At 30.7% G+C, this 19,587-nt stretch overlaps 1 protein-coding gene and 1 pseudogene across 3 annotated transcripts; both read right to left on the bottom strand.

Annotated features, from left to right (window-relative positions):
- Positions 1 to 1,546: 1,546 nt before the first annotated feature.
- On the bottom strand, positions 1,547 to 2,191 carry LOC111293336 (early nodulin-like protein 14 pseudogene; annotated as a pseudogene).
- A 10,247-nt stretch (positions 2,192 to 12,438) lies between these two features.
- LOC111291952 (pre-rRNA-processing ESF1-like protein) lies at positions 12,439 to 18,435 on the bottom strand. Of its 3 annotated transcripts, none has more exons than XM_089766875.1 (9): positions 18,177 to 18,435; positions 17,402 to 17,977; positions 16,947 to 17,021; positions 15,834 to 16,054; positions 15,371 to 15,533; positions 15,010 to 15,138; positions 13,669 to 14,336; positions 13,053 to 13,425; positions 12,439 to 12,710 (listed from the first exon to the last, which is right to left on the bottom strand). In XM_089766875.1, exons 2-8 carry the CDS (start codon positions 17,927 to 17,929, stop codon positions 13,095 to 13,097), a joined length of 2,115 nt encoding a protein of 704 aa, XP_089623001.1. In that variant the 5' UTR covers positions 17,930 to 17,977; positions 18,177 to 18,435; the 3' UTR covers positions 12,439 to 12,710; positions 13,053 to 13,094. The 3 variants fall into 3 exon arrangements, with proteins under 3 accessions (XP_089623001.1, XP_089623002.1, XP_089623000.1); XM_089766876.1 differs by having other exon boundaries at positions 17,402 to 17,964; XM_089766874.1 differs by having other exon boundaries at positions 17,402 to 18,435.
- Between the last annotated feature and the right edge of the window lie 1,152 nt (positions 18,436 to 19,587).

Genomic DNA, 19,587 nt, shown 5'->3' with positions numbered 1-19,587 from the left:
AGTTTTGCAAGTTTAGTTGCATTTTGCATTTTCATCACTTCATTTTTACTTCAAATTTGATTTTAATTCAATTTAGCTATCGTATTTCACATTTTATAGTATACATTTACCTCTTGTTCTCGTTCATTTTCTCATTTACTTAGATTTATATTTTTTATGCTTTATTCACTTTTATTTTTGTAGTTAATTTGTATGTTTATTTGGTGATTTAAGCCAACTATAGAAGGGTAAGGTAATAATAGGTACTAAATTTAAGAAATTCTTCACTTAATTTTTGTGCAACAATATCTTAACCAAAAGGTCACTACTATAATTTGTATGACCTGTGTACTTGTAATTTGACCCAATCAGTTGGGTAATTTTGTAATTTTACCAAAATCTCCTTTCAACACAAATACATCATAAGTATCAAATTTGAGTAGTTTGCCCTACGTTGGAAATCCAATCCTTATGGAAACGATAACCCTTGTACTTACCTTTTATATTACTTATGTTGTCTGTACACTTACGGTACTCCTACGTAGCGCGCATCAATTTTTTTAAATTATATATGTGATATGGACTCTTTTCTTACACAATTAGGTTGCTTTTGTTATTTTATCACTTTCATGCCAACTATTTTTTTCTTTACAAGCATTATTATCATTCTTCTTATCAATTATTTTCTCATGAAATGGAAAATTGGTGGTCCAGTGTTTGTTAAAGCTTACATATATTTCACATTTCCTTTTCAAGTAATGTATTTCTAGGATTTGAGATTAAAACAAGTCAAGTTTATTATACATTTAGAAGCCTATATAGTGAGTCTTCATCATGATTTCTGTTGCTTGATACTAGTTTGACTATTAGGGAAAAAGGTTAAGTTTATTTCAATTAGTTTAATGCCCATAATTTCACCAATTACTTTTATTTTATATCATTTTGTGATTCCACTTGTATATTTTGTAACTGGCATAAACCATATCTCGGTAAAAACATAGGTTGCGATTGGTTAATAAAATTTTTTTTTGTTTTCATTCTCTATTTTTATTTTTTAAAAATAATTTTTATTTTTTATTTTCTGAATTTTAGAAGACATGTTTGGTACATAAAATGAAATTTTATTTTTAAAACTAAAAATTACAAAATGTGTTTGGTATCTACATTTTTATAATTAAAATAAATTGCTTTAAAAGAACTTAACTATGTAAAGACTCAAAACTTAAACATTACATAACATAAAGGGCAAAACATTATACAAAAATTAGCAGAAAAATCAAGTGTACTAATTAAAATATATTAATTCATCCAAATCAAGTGTAACATTAGTGACATCAACCCATTTTAGAACAATGCTTGTCTAGACTTTAGATGAATCAGTAAATAATGGCAAACTACCTATGTTTTAGTGAAAATGTCAGGCACGAAGATAGATGAACACTTTTCATCATATTGAAGTAATATGAAAGAATCATTAAATGAATTATATTGCTATAATGTCAACTACATATAAAAAAATGAAACAATCTTTGTAATAATAATGGATAGCAAAATCTAAAATTATCACTCAAAAGCCATAAATCCACTCACATCTTAAAACCAAAACCCCTAGTGTCACCAAGAAACAAGCCTTCAACATTGCAGCACTGCTTATAGGAGCAATGGCAGGACCTTCAATTTTTGTTGAAGAAAGTACCGGGGAGATTTCAATGTATTTAGGCCTTGGAGACAACACAATCATAAACAACTTCTAGCCTTACTCACAATGACCCTTAGCTCCACTAATGAAATAGAATGGCCCTAACTTTTCAAGCTTAACCTTGGTTTTTCCATCATTATGCTCTACAATTGGGTTTGAGGTATTGCAGCTTGCATAAGCCTCTTTAGTCACTTGCAACACTAAGTCGTTGCCACCATCATATTCCCACTCTAACAAAAATGCCAAAAAGAAATTAGAAAAACTCAAGTAAAAAACAATCCCACAAAGTGAAGTGCATCATTGTATTAAAGCTAAAAAAAAGTAGATTTATCACTAAGAGAATCACCAATGCAAAAATGAGAATTTTCATCCCATTTGTTGAGAGTCTAATTTAGAGAATAAGACCTTCCAAGTGTCTATCTTCCCACCAACTAAGTTTTCTCTAGCATTTGTAAAGCTTACAACTAGAAACAAGAACACCAAAGAAGTTAGCCTTCTTGGAAAAATGGCCATGGGAAATCAAATTTTGGAAATGCTGAGCAAAAATAGCAATCAAGGAAGAGAAACAAACTTGGGTAAAACTCTTACAGAAAGAAGAAAAGTTAAATGAATATTTGTAGAGCTATTTATTCGAAACCAAGACCTTTGTCCTAAAATTGGAAAAAATTTTAAAAGACCTATGTTTTCATATTTTCCATTTCTTTCAAATATTTTCATTGAAAAAATTGAAAACAACTTTTTATTATTCTTTAAATTTAGTCTAGTTTCATTTTCATTTTCCAAAAAACAATTTTTGTTTTTTTAACCAAACAAGTTTTTTCATTCATGCTCTATTTTTTATAAAAATAAAATAGAAAACAGAGATATTTTAATGAGCCAAACACACACTTACGCTTTGGCTAAGATTCTATTTCCTTAATTGTTTTACAAGTAGTAGTTTGTTCCAAGAACAAGACTGTCTATTCCTTTGACATGGTAAGCGTGGAAATTGATTTGGTTTAAGTGTAGACAAAAAAAATTTTATTTTTTACCATCATTTATGCCACTACTTTTTTGGTTCAAGCACCACTCTTTTTGTGATTTTTTGCAATGTCTTGACAAATCAATCTCGTGCTAGAAATAGCACTAGAAAATCAATCAATAGTGATAATCTAGTGATAATTAATACTCCATCCCAATTGAATGTCTTGCCTTCTATATTGAGATGCGAAAAATTCACCTTTTCTATATTTAAAAGTGATTCACATGTTTAAATACTTTATTTTTCCACAAAACCTTAAAATCTTAATATTCAAGTGAATTATTAAAATTCCAATGCAAAAACCTCAAAGCCAAACTTTCTCCCAAAATTTATTTCTAGATAGTGAAAGTAATATTATTGTTTTAAATTTGATGAAAGATCCACTTTCATTAATGTAAGAGATACACACTTCTTTTACCTTTAAATCTAAATGGTTAAGTGTAAGTTATGGATTTAATTTTAATCTAAAAGTAAAAAAAGTATGTAACTCTTACATTAGTGCTTTTTATATTTTATCAAAAGTATCATAACTATTAATGATGAATTTCATATAGGAAAAAGAATAAAGAGGTAAAGATTTTGAACTCTTAGCTTGTCAGTTATTCATATGTAAAAGCTCAAACTAAAAAATGTTTCTAAAAGAAAAAAATATAGTAGCATCAGTTGATTCATTGACAAAGTTTTAAATACGAAATAGAGTTTATATTCTCTTTTATAGTCAAACAATCTTATCATTCTCTTCTCTATTCCCAAGCTCAGCCCATCCCTAACCTTTTTTTTGTCTTTGACAAGTCTCTACTTGTATTTGCCTAATGCCTTATTTAAGTCTTTGAATCTATTCCAACATTTGATAGCGTATCTCTTACATTTGCCTATCTTCAAGATTTCCTTGACTTTGTAAAAAAGAATAGGCAAAAAGGAACTCGAAAAGAAAATTTAGAAATATTTCCTTTCACATGTGTGCATGCTAGGCTACTACTTAAATTTTCAGTTCTCAAAAGGTGTTATTAAAAAAGTTATAAATTATGGTTAAATGTCAATTGATTCACCCTTTTATCTATGAAATGAAAGATAAGAAAGATATGTAAAGTATACAAATCTTTGAGTACCTACCTTTAGTCCTTGGCATAAATGACAAGAAAAAAAGTATTGTTTTCATTTTCTCAAATACTTGATCTTTTTCATTGAACGATCAAGATGCTACTCATTCTGTCTCCCTATGCCTAATACATTTTTCTTTGACCTCTTAAGGTTAAAGGGCAATTGAACTTGTTTTAACTTCATCTTGACTGATCTCACCATTGAAGATAAGGCATGATTCTCCTTCGATGGTAAAATATCATACTTTTCATTCTCAACTTTGTTCATCTCAAGATCGCTTGATGGGAACTGAGCATTTTTACGTATCTTCATGTCCTCCACAACTAATTCTTGTTATTCACCCTTCTGCAATTTTTTTGCCTTTACTAATAAAAAAATGGGAACTAAGCATTTTTAGAGAATGGTACTAAAAATTTATCGACATAACAATTTTAGGGGAAATAATAAAAAATGTGATAAAGAGGGGTAAGATTAAAGTAAATGATGCAATTGATGTTGAAGGACATAATGCACCCAGAAAGAGAAAAATAAAGGTGTCAGTAGTCACACTTAAAAGCCAACTATCCAAAAACTTTATCTAATACAATCCCTATCATCTTTACCAATCTTACTACCAATCATAAATAAAACCTCCCAAAGTCCCTACCTTTATCAATCTAGCCTTCAAGTAAATCTTAATCCTCAAATGATTACTAGCAATACTATCCCAACCTTTGAATATGCAACTGAAGGTACCACCAAACCAATGAGAAGCCAAAGAGGACAAAACAACAATCATGACAAATTTTCAATTTCTATTTTTGATTTTTTACCTTTACTAATAAAAAAAATCAATACCTAGCTCTTATGCCATTGAAAACAACTCCAAATCCATCATCAATGAGTTATGATCCTAATAGTAAGTAAGTGTTATTATCACATGGGGTCAATTGGTCATTCGATTAGAAAATGCAAGTAGTTGAAAGAAAAGATTAAGGATCTCATTAAGATCAATATTTTAACTTCGTAACTTATGGAATAATAGAAGTCAACTCTATTCAATTGTAAAATTTGAGGAGTTGAGATAAGGGAGGGAATTTCAAGTTTTGGATGTTCAACATAAGATAATTTTTGAACCATTAACTTTTATTTTGTGCATGTCATGCATATGGTGTTGTTAGGTGATATTTTGATTAATATTGTTGAATTTTTTAAACAAAAAATGAATGCTTTGGAGTTTTCTTATGAAACTTGTTTTTTTCTACAATTTTTTAAGATAAAATCCCACATGATTAATCCCTAACATATGAAAGTTACCCTAGATAAAAAATAAAACAAAAACAAAAAAGAAAGAAAAAAACAAAATAAGGTATTTTTTTTAAATAATAAAAGTAGTCTCAAAAGAATTGGTGATTATTATTAGGAGCAAACTAATCCCAATAAATACCCTCACATTTTTCCTCTCAAATATTTCATAGCCAAGATAATTTGAATAAAAATCACTAAAGAGCCTTAATGTTTCAAAGGGCAGACACTTGATTTCCTTTAACTGAATTTTCATTTGATCATATCGTAACAAAAAAAGGGTGATAACTTTTTCCAACACGATGAATAATAAAATAGTTAATTTGAAATATATATTTTTGGATTTCTTGAAAATTAAGAAAACATGACATCTTTTAAGGATCTAGATGCTAGTAATTTAATATGAGTCAAGATTGTGCTAGATCTTCAAGCATAAAAGCTATTCAACAAAATCCCTTCAAATGGATTAATGCCTTAATTCTTTTCATTAAATTGACTTTGTTTCGTGTCTAAAGGTATATTGACCAAAAGAGCAAGACTACTCATTCCCCTTAAAACAACTCAAGATACGACTAGTCCTTTCTTTTTGTGAAGTGACTTGAACAATTTGACACCCTAAATAAGTTAATTCCGCATGGCCTTTTTATCACATGGACCTTCATTAAGGTTGGCATGTTAAAAGAGCTATCTTTCATAAATCTCATATTTTTTGTAAAGTGAATTAATACATGAGTTGTCGAAGCATATGTAAAAAAAATAGGGAAAAAAAAGAAGGAAAAAAATTTAGCAAAAGATGTATCTTTCAACGAAGACATGTTATTCAAATGTTACGTGTTATTCAAGTGTCATCAAAGACAATATAATAAAAGATTTTATTACGTAATGTTACATTCCTCTAAATCAGACACAAAAATCTTATATTTTCTAGGTCAACAACTAGAGAATCACACATTCACCTTCAATATTACTTTTCCTCTCAGAATCTTAAAATTCGTGAACCAAACAACTCTTTAAAGGAACTTTTCTTGTGCCACTTATGTGAATTGCCTGTAATGTCCAAAACTTAATAAACTTTTCTTATCTAAGCAAACCTCCCACTAGTAAGATACTCTATCATATATTATTTGGGTGTCATTAACTTTTACGAAATTTAAGAAAAAAACTTTGACTTCAATGTATTTAGTATTAAATTTTAAATTTTAATAAAATTAAAGTTTCAAGATTTTTAATGTCAAAAAGTAACAAAAAAATCATATATGTAATTTTGAAATATAAAAGGTAGGAGTTTTAAATATTCAAAAAAAAGAAAAAAATAATTACAAGACATTTAAAAAAGAAAGATGAAAAAAAATGGGATGGATAAAGTATGTTTTTACAATGTTATGCGGCAAACCAAAACTATTTTTATCATTCTGACCTAGAAAAATGAAACACTCTACCACTCTCTCTCTCTTACACTCCTTTTTCATGATAATTTTTTTTTGGCAATGTTCTTACACTATTTCTTCATTCATTTTTCAAAGCAAGTTTCCATACTTTTGCTTTTTTTTCAAATTCGAAATCATAATCAGAATCTATCTTATATCATATTTGAAATTGAAATATATCTCTCCTAAAAAAATATAATGAATCATACTTAGGAAGAAATAAGGTTGATATAAGTAGGATTTTAAACCTCAATTGAGCCATGAAATGTCAAGGAAGCATCCAAGAACAAGCTACCCCTCATAAGGAATTGTTGGCCGAATCTACCTCTCTTTATGCATAGTTAACCTCCTCTCATGATTAGGTTGACTTACAAGCATTAGGAGCTGAATTAGATGGTCTTCAAGAGGGATTATTTAGCTGAACTGAATGTTAAAATTTTTCATGAAAGCTGTTATTAGAAGTTCACATGCTTGGCACTAAATGACAAATTGGAACCATTCCACTACAGGACAAATTGGGACCACTTTAAACCATCAAAGTCGCACATGATCATTCCTTTAAAGGTCATAGCTTTTGGCTCAAATTAGGTAGTAAATGAAGAGTCTAGATGGCTTCCAAAATGTCATATACATGGCTATAAAGTATGATGCCATTGGTCAAACAAGCAAAGCTCACAAAGGGTGCATTAAAGGATAAATGGGGGGACAAGTAGTACTAATAGGTTTCTACTGTCTCCACTACTTTTGGAGGCTATTATCATGTTTTTGGAAAGGAAATTAGGAAGAAAATTTGAAAGATTACATGGACAAATGACTTGGCAAGAAACTTAAAAGAAAAATGGTCCAAGCAAGCAAAGTCACATAGGCTACAAGGAAGTGCAAAAGCCAAGTCAACTTTGATGCTGCCAAAATTGAGGTAGATGCAATTTAGAGGATTAAAGGAGTTAAAAGTCCCTCCTTTAAAGGTCCTAAATGGATGCCAACTCACCCAACACATGGAGGCTTCAAGAAACACCATTGGTCCAATTAAGCAAGCTTACATAAAAGGTGAATGAGATGGATAAAGACACCATAGGAAGTTATGTTTTTGTAAGGGGGTTGCTACTCTCCTTTTGTCCAGCAAATGAGGGAGTTGATATTGCTTTTTAGAGACCAAAGGTTGGCTTAGAATTATCCTAGGTTTTACTATGAAAAGAATATGATAGGTTCGAGACAAGGGAGCGACTGTTTATATATATTTTTTTCTTTCTTCCTTGCCTCATGTGAGGCTTAGCAAGCAACAGCCACTATTGGCCTTGTTGAGCTTCTTTTAGGCTCCATTTACTTTGTTTTTCTTGTATTTAAAGAGTCTTGTTCATGCTTTTAATGTACTTTTCAGGTACTAAGCCTACTCTCAAAGTTTATTCATGTTTCCTATAAGTTTTTCTCAATGAAAATTCATCTTCCTTGTTCGATTTTTTGAGCCTTGTTATGCTTTATGTTTGAGCTTATATTTCCTTGAAAAGGATAGTCCAAAGAGGTACCTAACTTGAGAGATCATGCAAGGGGCCTAAAGGACTTGACGCCTTATTTAGTTCATCTTATTTTCAAGTTTTATTCAATGTTTTTATTTTCTTTTCAGACTTTATTTATGAGTTCATTGAGCATGGTTCAGTTGCCATTTTCTTGTTATTTCACCTAACTTTCAAGCTATTCCATCAATCTTTGTATTAATTTAGGCCTTTTCATTTTTGGCTTTTATTTCACTTGCTTTGCCTTGTTCCTTAAAAATTATATGTAGTTTTTAGAGCTTGTTCTCATGCGCTTTTGTTCAGTTTTTGAAGTAGGCTGCCTATGCATTTTTTGTTTTTTTTTTTCAAGTCTATTTTGAATCCATGTCTTTTGTTTTTAAGTTTCATTTAGGTATTTTTAGTTTCAGTAGTATTTAATCCTCTATGTTCTTTTTAAAGTTTATTTTAATGGTCTATCTTGCTTAAATCACGCACATTGAAGGTCTTGCATAGTAGGTTAATGTTCATGCTCATTTAGGGTTTATTTATACATTGTTTGATATTGTGTTTTTTTTTTTTTTTTTGTCATTTGTGCTAGGTTTTAGGATTTGTTATAGCTGCTGTCCGGATTCTGTTTTCCACTTAACTTGCTGCCTTTAAATTTCATTTTTAAACCTTTAATTTACAATGTTGATTACTTCCTTTGTCCTTAGTGCCTTAGTGTTAAATTTTCTTAAATTTCATGTTATTAAGTAGTTTGTGTTGTGTTTATTTGCAGCCATGCTTCTTTCATATTCAATTTATATGTTAGATTAGACCCATATTAGTCTAAATTTTATGCATTTACTCATCATGCAATTTATCTTTTTGGTTCATGCATTTTTCATGCCATTTAGGCTTTATATTTAGGGTAAACTTACATTTTTATTTCTTTGCTTACTTAGTTTACTTCGTGCATTTTAATTTGTAAATTTCAATTTCATGTTAGTAGTTAATTGTTAATTTAGAGCCTTCCCATCTAGGATTTAGAAATTTTCTATTTTTAGAAACTTTTTTTATTTATTAACTTTCTATTAAGTTTTAGGGATAATTAAGTAACTTTCATAATGTGTTATTTATTAGGTTTAAATTCACTTGAAAAATTTTTAAGTTTAATTCATGTAGGGTAATTTAGTAATTTTACCAAAATCTCTTTTCGAACCAAACATATCTAGAGTATCCAATTTGAGCAGTTTGTTCAAAAACCCAATCCCTATGGAGACGATTACCCCTATACTTATATATTACTCATACAAACTGTACACTTTTGATACTCCTATGTGGCACCCATCACTCTTCCTAACTTATATATGTGATATGGACTTTTCTCTTGCACAGTGATGTTGCTTTTGTTGTTTTATCTCCTTCATGCCAACTATTTTTTCTTCGGAAGCATTATTGTCTTTCTTCTTATCAATGATTTTCTCATATAATGGAGAACTGCTAGTCCAGTATTTGCTGGAGCTTGCATATCTTCTGCACTTCCTTTCCAAGTAATGTATCTCCTGGATTTGAGATTAAAAGTAGTCAAGTTTATTATATATTTAAACGTCTAGATGGCGAGTCTTCCTCATGATTTCTGTAGCTTGATACTAGTTTGACTGTTGGGAAAAGGAGTTGAGTTTAGTCACTTAGTTCAATGCCCATAGTTTCTCCAATTACGTCTATTTTATATCATTTTGTGATTCCATTTGTATTTTTTGTAACTGGCACAGACCATATCTTGGTAGAAATTTATGCATTGGCTGATATTCTGTTTCCTTAATTATTTTACAGGTGGTAGTTTGTTCCAAGAACAATAGTGTTTGTTCCTTCAACATGGTAAAGGTGGGAACTTATTCGATTTAAGTGTGGACAAGAAAAGTTGATTTTTCGCCATCACTTATGCCACTGCTTTTCTGGTTCAAGCACCACTCCTTTTGTTATTTTTTGCAATGTCTTAGAACTCAATCTCATGCCAGACAAAATGCAAGAAAATCAATCAGCAGTGCTGATCTAATGATAATTAATACTTCATCCCAATTGAATGTCTTGTCTTCTATATTGAGATGCGGTAAATTCACCTTTTCTTTATTTGAAATTGATTCACATATTTTAATACTTAATTTTTTCACAAAGTCTTAAAATTTTAATATTAAAGTGAGTTACTAAAATTTCAATGCAAAAATTTAAAAGCCATAGCTTTCTCCTAAAATCTATTTTTAGCTAGTGAAAGTAATATTATTGTTTTAAATTTGAGGAGGGATCCACCTATATTAATGTAAGAGTTACACATTTTTTTACCATTGAATCTAAATGATTATGTGTAAATTATGAATTTAATTTTGATCTAAAAGTATATATATGTATTTTTTAAATTTTATTAAAGGTATCAGATTTCATATAGGAAGAGGAGTAAAGAGGTAAGATTTTGAGCTCTCAGCTATCTATAAATGCTTAAATTGAAAAATGTTTTTGAAAAAAAAAATTAATAGCATCAGTTGATTCATGATTCATCGACGACAAAGTTTTGACTATGAAACAAAGTTTATATTCTATTTTATAGTCAAACAATCTTATCATTCTCTCTTCTATTCCCAAGTTCAGCCCATTCCTAACCCATTGTCTGTCTTTGACAAGTCTCTGCTTGCATTTGCGTAATGCTGCATTTAAGTCTTGAAATCTATTCCTGCATTTGATAGCGTGCCTCCTACATTTGCCCATCTTCAAGATTTCCCTAACTTTGTAAAAAAATTACTCACACTTTGCAAACTTCGCAATAAAGGAAACTTCTTAAAATTTTAAAAATTTAAAGAATTAAAGCTCTAAACACTGAAGCTTTTAAAAACTTAAAAGAATTGATGAATACATCTTGCAATTGATATCCTATCTTCAAAAGTGTTGGAAAGGCCCTATTTATAATTGGAAATTCTTTCGAGCCTTTTAAAATTGGTTGAGAATTGGAGACTTAAAAAATTTTTAAGCTGTCAAGATACATAGGATCTATTCTTTTATTAAGGAAATTGATCTTTTCAAGTTAAAATTTAAAAATATAGTCGTTAAAATTTAGAAGATTGATCATTTATCAAAAGTGACTTTAAGCATTTTAGCTTTGGAGAAAACTATATTTTGAAAATAATCTATCTTTTTAAAGAAGGAATTGATCACTTCTTCACAAAATTGAAAATTTAAGTAATTTTACTTTGAAAAAATGTTGACTTTATCTTAAAACTTAATTGAAAAAATAATTCACTTGACAAAATCATAATTTTGAGGAAAAGGCTTAGTCCTAAACGTTAAACCAATTTTTAAAGTAATTTTTTTGAATCCAATAATATAGAGCTTAATACAATTTTCTTTTCAAGAACAAAAGATTTAATTAAAATAATGCTAAAATTATATTTTAAATTTATGGCAAATATTTTTCTTTAATTATCAATTGAACTTGTATTTCCAAGTGAAGCACATAAAAAATTTCATTTTAAAAACCGTATTGAATCCTAAACAAATTTTCATTAAAGCAATAACTAAACCTACATTTAGATTCAGATAAAGTAATCTTTAAAGAAAATTTTTTGTTTGAAAAATACACAATAATTTTAAGCAAATTTGGTGTGAAAAACACATTTAGTGTTATCATTTCGAAATAATGATCAATTTAAGACATTAATTATGATATACTAAACAAAGTGTGATAAGTTAATATGTGAAGCAATCGTTGGAAGTGGCTATTAAACAAGTGGATGGATCTCTTTTTGCATGAATTATGAACCTATTGATGAATCTACAAATAGTATTTGAATCGGTAGTAAGAAGCAATTTTGTAGAGCTTAACCGGCTGCATTACTATCATCTCTTCATGCATTATACTCCTAATAATATTACAAAGAGTTTTGAAGGGATGATAGAGATTCAGATGCTTCATAGTTATCCTGTGAAAGTGAAAGTAATGCATCCAAATTTTTATGTACAAACTATAGATCCCAGTAATCAGCTGAACTTTTGTCATGGCTTAGACCTCTGTTTTTAATTGCAATAATTCTAATGTCCATATCTACATCCCCCCCCCCCCCAAAAAAAAAAAAATGTATGACATCCATTTAATGATAAAATATTGTGGATTTTCTGGTATAATGCATCATTTAATACTTTGTTTCTTGCTATTGAGAGATTGGGATAACAGTTTAACATATTTATTTTTAATAAAATTCAAACTACTCCCTTGAAAGCATCGACAAGACATCTCCCTCATGACTTGCGTCCCGACTTGATTTCACCTTTATATTGCAAATTAGCAACAAATTTAACAAGGGATTCTTGATTGTAGGAGCATACCATAAATGCACAAATGAGAAACCATGCAATCAGCACATTCTGGCACTTGCTGAAAGATTAGCGGATTTCAGGATTACGAAGCACTTTAATCAACAAGGATTCTGTTAATAAAACTCAGGGAAATTTTGAAGCAAAACCAAGTACATTTGCACATAGGAACTACCAACAAATTCAGAAGCAGAAGAAATAATAGCAAATTTATGGTAGATATTTAAGGGGCAAAAAATCAAACAGAGAATTCCTATGGGGACGCATTTTGGAGCAGCTGGGTGGAAGCAGAGGTGGGAGTAACTAACATAAGTTTTGTTGCCGCATATAAACAAATGCAAAAGCTCAAACTTCAGCTTGGAATGGAGCTGCATAGGTATCAATATATATGTTAAACAGAAGCTATAAAACCTCCAAATTAAGAATTTTAGTTTCTAACCATTGAAAGATCCCTTGAAGATTACATAGAAAGACCTATTGAATTGGCTATTCAAGTTGAAAAAGGAATAGGCAAAAAGGAACTCAAAAAGAAAATTTAGAAATATTTCCTTTCACATGTGTGCATACTAGACTGCTGCTTAAATTCCAATTCTCGAAAGGTGTTATTAAAAGAGTTAGAAAATATGGTTTAATGTCGATTGATTCACCCCCTTATCTATGAAATGAAAGACAAATAAGATCTGTAAAGTACACAAATCTCGAGTACTTACCCTAAGTCCTCAACAAAAATGACAGGAAGAGAAGTCTTGTTTTCATTTTCTCAAATCCTTGAACTTCTTCATTGAATGAACCGGATGCTGCTCCTTCTTTCTCCCCATGCCTGATAAACTTTTCTTTGACATCTTTAGGTCAGAGGGCAGTTGAACTTGTTTTAACTTCATCTTGACTGATCTTACCATCGAAGACAAGGCATGCTTCTCCTTCGATGACAAAATATCAGACTTCTCATGCTCAACTTTGTTCATCCCAGGATCACCTGATGGGAACTGAGCATTTTTGGGCATCTTCTTGTCCTCCACAGCCAATTCTTGCTGTTCACCCTTCTGCAGCTTTTTTGCTATTTGCCGAGCGTAAGTTGCACTCCTACAACAAACAACCCCTATGCTTTAGCCAGGCAACACATATCAATAAAAGATCCAGAAACTTGCAAAATTTAAACTCAGTGCAGTGTTATCTTGTTGGTAAATCAACACACTAGTTCAGACAAGAAACAAGGTAAAACAATTTTCATACACAGTTGAGCGTTCTATCACCTGGTTCTTTTGTCCTAAATCTCTTTTAAAACAAATCTAAATTTGTTTTCTCATAATTACAGTTTACTGTTACCTTTTGAACTGTGGGTCAGTGGGATCCAAAGCATAGAGAGGCGACGTAAAAAGAGAAGAAAATCGTGGATCATCATCAACAACCGGTAGTTTTTCCTCATCTAGAACTTCTTTTCTCGTTTTCCCCTTAGCCTTTTTAGGCTTTAGATTGTATCCCTTAAGATCAGTGTCAGCTCCCTTGTCATCAGTTAGTAATAACTCAAGTTCTGCTCTGGTTGCGTTGGCTTCCTTCTCCACATTTTCAAGTTGCTTCCTTTTTTTCTTACTCTTAAAAGGCTCTTCAACAAAGAAGTCATCAGGTTCTGTAGCTTCTTTATCAGACTCATAACTCTCATCTTCTGATGAATATTTAGATTTATTTTTCTTGGCCTTCCTTTTCTCCTGTCTTTTCCTTAGATGGGCCTCCCAAACTGTTTCTGCTTCCTTATCTTTCTTCTCTAAAATGCGCTTACTTATATCCTCCAGGCCAGTATTGAAAGTGACTTCCATATCCTGGCCATCATCCTCACCATCTTCATCAGAACCATCACCAGACTGAAGTAAGGCACGGTATATATCTCTTTTTTTATTTTTCTTATCAGATTGATCCTTTGCGGTGTCTTCATTCTCATCATCATCACTTTCACTCTCATCAGAAGCCAGAAACTCCTTCAACTCCAATTCAGCCAGCTGCACGAAAACAGAAGCAGTAATAAATCAGATAAATGTCGATGAATTTAAAAAAAAATGGAGTGCAAAAAGTGTAGATGCTATTTTCTTGTTCTTGCCATGACTGTTTCATTGATTTCAACATCCTCAACATTTATTGTTGTCAGAAGTGTTATTAACACAATCATCATTTTGCCCAAGTACATAAAAAAAGATTAACTAACACAGAGGGTAATCCAAAGAATGAGAAAAGAAAGATTTTCAATCCCATATAAACACAACTATCAGCCATTGCCCAACAAATTAACTGCTAACATTTATAAAACTGAAAGAAAACAACTGACAATCACTTGGACAACAGAACAAAGAAGCATTCTGAAATCTCATATTTAGAGAAAATCATGAAAGTACCTTCTAGAAGGACCTCCAAAGCCAACAAAAAAAAAAGTTAAGACTGATTAAATTTTATCTCCACTGGAAATCTTGAAAGCACCTTCTACAGGATAACTCCAAAACAAACAGAATATAAAACCTATGCAAAAGACTTCAGGTGAAATGTTTATCCGGATTGCTATAACTAAGTCGGTAGAATGGAGGACAAAAAAAAAGAAGCATACAATGTCTTACACTGAATTTCACAGAAAACAGATGAACCATTACAAAATAGTTCGCATTACAAATTAGGTGCACTAACCTGTTCAGCATTGAATTTTCGTTTCAAAATTTTCCCACGTTGTGGTTCATCTTCATCCCATGAAAGATGAATTTTACTTTGCTGCAGTGCTTGTGTATGGAAATTTAAACCCTCATAGTCTGCAGGTGCCTGAGCAAAGAAGAAGATATTTACATTTAGAAGTCAGTAGTAGGCTTAATTAGGTCCTAGGTTACGAAATTAGTCAACATTTAAAAATAACAATAGCAATAGCAATATGGAACTATTTTTTAGTTATCTTCAATTTGCTTGGATCTCTTTCTAAAGGTAAAAGATCTTGTAAAACCCTATAGCCCATGTACAAAACATAAGTAGAATGAATGTAACAGTCAGACAGATACACCTCTGTTGCAACATCACGGGGTGCATGTTTAAATTCCATAGAGTCAGGAACGAATCTCAAATCAAGCACATTTGATGACCTTTCAAACTCAGCTCCATCACAAGATTTGTACAAGTAATCTGCTGTTGCAGTAGAATCACATTCTACTACTGCATAGTAGTATCTGGAAGGACAATCAATAATGATTATAAGCAAAAAGAAAAGTAAAACATCACCTCATAGCATATGCATGTTCATTAGAAAAGACATAAATCACAATATCACATTGTAGTTTAAAACAACAAAGAACCAATATGTAACATAGAAACCAAGCTTAAGAAAACATCGTCCAGATTGCACATCAGTATTTCAAGAATTCATTGGTCAACAAGAGTCACAACAATTACTAAAGAGAAAGAAAAAGGAAAGAAAGAAATATAGAAGATATCATTGAACAGTAAAAATGACATTTAGTGGTAATCACCTTAGCCTACTTTTCTCATATGCACGCAATTTCTCATTATCAATTTCATCATCACCATCTTCATCATTTTCCTCATTTTCACCATCAAATAGCCCTACTGGTCCATGAATTTCCTCTTCTCTCATACACTGAATTCCAAACTCAGATGGATAAACAGCAACTGAAATAATTTGTCCATCTTTAGGGAGAAACGAGCTTAGCATTACATACAAGTCAGCAGCCTACATATCAAAAAGGGTAGAAAATCAGTCAGAAGTCAAGCTGATTTGCAGTTTGTCTACAACCAAATTACAACCCTCAATACCCTAACTGATCAGAACAAATATGGGAAGATGGAATTCTTGGATATGGTTCAAGCTGCAATGCCCAAGATACTTGCATGATAACCAAAGGCTAAGATTCTGAGCAATATTTTCCTGAAAAAATAATGTGTACCCTTGACTTCAAAGTTGACTCAAAAAAAGAAAAACTAGGAAACACCATAATCCAAAGCAAAAAATTCTTATGATAAAAGTATCTTGATTTGGCTGAGTTCAATGATTTTTTTTTTATAGAAAGAACAGCATCTTTTAAAAATCAAACCACATAAAATTGATACCTTAAGAAATACTATTCAAATTACGACTCATAGTAGTAATAAATAAAAAATCAATACAAAGATAATATTCATTGAAGGGAAGTATGACAGATTTATTTAATTGGATCTATCATTTGCTATTATGTAACCTCACCCTACAGTGACACAATAAATTGAATTAACTAAGTTGAATATAAATGCAAGTACCATGACATATACAAATTAAATTACATAAACAGGTCAAATTGCCAAGAGAATTCATTCCCTCAAAGAAATTCTAATTTCTCATAAAAAAGAAAATATGCTTTTGCATTCAAAATAAATAACTTGAAGTAAAATTTTAATAGCTATTAATTGGAATACTTTATTAACTTACAACATTTCATGGGCAATCACCACTTATAGAACAGTTTCAGGTTTTAATAATGGATAGAAAACGTCTATTGGTTGGTGTCATATACACAATTCAACCCATACATGTCACTTTGAACAAATAGAAGAATGATACAATTCAACAGTAAGCTCCAATAACATACCTTAACATGCCTCCAATCCATATTAACAACAGCAAGCCTGCGGGTTTCCTTTTCAATCATTGGGACATTTTCTTCCTGGCAAGTAACCAATATAAAATAATCAGTGATTCAGTCAAAAACAATAGAACAGCAAGTACTAGCAGTTTATGGCAAAGCTTTTAGAAGATTATGAAAGAGTTTAAATTTGCAGATTATATATCATAAAGTTCAAAATCTGCATCTTTACATCTTAATTCTTAAGTGACACTTTTTTCAAATGTTGTCTTTTTAACTAGAAAACATCAGTTATCAATCTTAACAACAAAATCAAGACTAAAACATAGATATTAAAAATAAAATAAATTCAATATCATCATTGATTTCCTTGTATCCAATCTCACAGCAACCAATGAACAAATTAAGTGCAATCATTTAATTGAAACCAAAAGAGCATAAAAAAAGATTAGAAAGGGTACCTGTATTTCAGGCTCTCCATCCTCATAAACTATATCGACATCTTCCTCATCCGTAGTGGAACCGGATTCTGATCCCTTCTCCTCCTCCTTTTCTGACTCCAACATTTCACTGCTCTCACTCTCCTCATCAAACTCCTCGCTATCACCCCCTTCACTCACAACGTCTTTCTTTCTTTTCTCTTCTTCTTCATCATCATCTTCAAGGTGATAATAATGGCGAAGAGAGCTCTGTGCCTTTCCCTTCTTAGGTTTCCCTCGCTTATCCATAGGTGCGGAAGACGGGGCAAATTTCTTGTCATTGAACATCCGATTAAAACGAGAATCAATGACAACCTTCGTCTTGTGCCTCGGAACCTTCTGGAACCGAGGGTCCGAGTGCAGGGATGCAAATCGAGCGTCCGTAATGATCTTGCTACTGCTCTTTTCATTTTTGTTGGTGTTGCTATATTGCGTTGAGAGTGTAGAATTAGGTTTGTTCTTGTTCTTTTCCTTATTTTTGGTCTTAAGGCCTTTGTTTTTGGATCCCATGCTTGATTCTGTTTTAAATCTCGCTCCGCTCGCCGCTGGATTTTGTCCCTCCGTTTTATAAAACAAAAGATTCAAATAAGAACTTGAAAAAAACTAATCTTGCTCCAAGGCCCAAACACAGTATTATTATTTATATTCATAGCTGACAAAACCTTAAGATTAATAAGATAGTTTAATTCCCATTCAATCCAGAAAAATAATCATGAGACAGTAGTTCAATTGGGGAAGCAAAAGCAACACAACTCACTGGGAAAGACAAAGACCAAGACCAAACGAAAAGAAACGACAAAGCTGCAGCTTCCAGCCGTGGAGCTAGTCTACCTCACTTATCGCCGCTTTGAGTGGCAAAGCTTAGTGGCGCACGGGATGACAAGCGTAACGTAGCAAGGAGCTGCCGCTGTGAGTTGGTGCGGTTCAGCTTGAAAGGGTAGAGAGAAGCGAAGTTAAAGCCTGATGATCGCAGTTGGAGGAAAGAACGCAGGCGATCGAAGCAACCCTATTTCTATGCCCTAATAAAATTAAAACAAAATTTTAAAACTGTCAAATACAAGTTTTGGACTGTGCGTGTTATGTTAGCCTTATGGGTTCGGACTGTATGGGACAAATGAATTTGGGCTTTAAAAGCCTAAAACTATGAATAGATTTAACTTCCTAATATATTTTTAAGCCCAAAACTAGAATTAGATGTAACTGCATAAATTTGGTCCATGGCCGAAATTTATGATTTCATTTTATTATTGTTAGAGATCTCAATTTTACTTATATCCAATAAATAATTTAATTTTTTATTGAGACGAGAATAGATATTGTATTAATGGGATAGTGATGGAAATGAATATAATTTTAAATTTTTTATCGAATCAAGAGATAAGAACAAATAATATAATACCTGCCTTATACCTATAACATATATATATAATAAATAAATTTTTAATTAAATAATATAAATTATTTTTTAAAATTAATTGGAAATATATTTCTATTTAATATATATGTTAATATATATTTATAAAAATATTACAAAAATATGCAAGATATAAATAAAAAAAGCTAAAATATAAATTTTATTCTTTATCTTTTAAAAAAAGATAAAGGTACCTACGAGGTTAAGGATTGAGATAGATATAATATACTCATTGAATATAAATACGAAAATGGATATAATATAAAAATTCAAGAATGGGAATGAAGAATATTTTATCAATTTCATACCCTATCCATTGATATCCCTAATTCTTGTCTCATTTTATGATTTTATTTTTTTTTTTGAAATTTCTAATCTATCCCTAACCTCTTATATTATACTTATCTAACTGAAAAAAAAGGTAGCAATAAGTCGAAGTCAAGTAAGTTTTTACTCATTTCGAATCTAGCTTGACCTTTTAAAAATTAAATTCAACATCAGGCTATTATTTTTTTATACTCACTTTGATCCAACACATATTTGTATGATTTGCATACGACTTGATTCTAACTTAAAATTAATTTAATGATTTAATTTAGTATTATATTCATAAAAATATTATTTTTAATATATATTATATCTTAATTATATATAAATATAATATTTTTATTAAATTAATATTTTAAATGAAAATATTAAATAATAATTTTATTAATATATAAATATAAAATTAAATAAATAATAAAATATATAT

The sequence above is a fragment of the Durio zibethinus genome, chromosome 10 (genome assembly GCF_047325235.1).
Source record: "Durio zibethinus cultivar Kanyao isolate XHJ-2024 chromosome 10, ASM4732523v1, whole genome shotgun sequence".
Taxonomy (NCBI): domain Eukaryota; kingdom Viridiplantae; phylum Streptophyta; class Magnoliopsida; order Malvales; family Malvaceae; genus Durio; species Durio zibethinus.
This window is presented reverse-complemented; position numbering and strand designations above follow the sequence as displayed.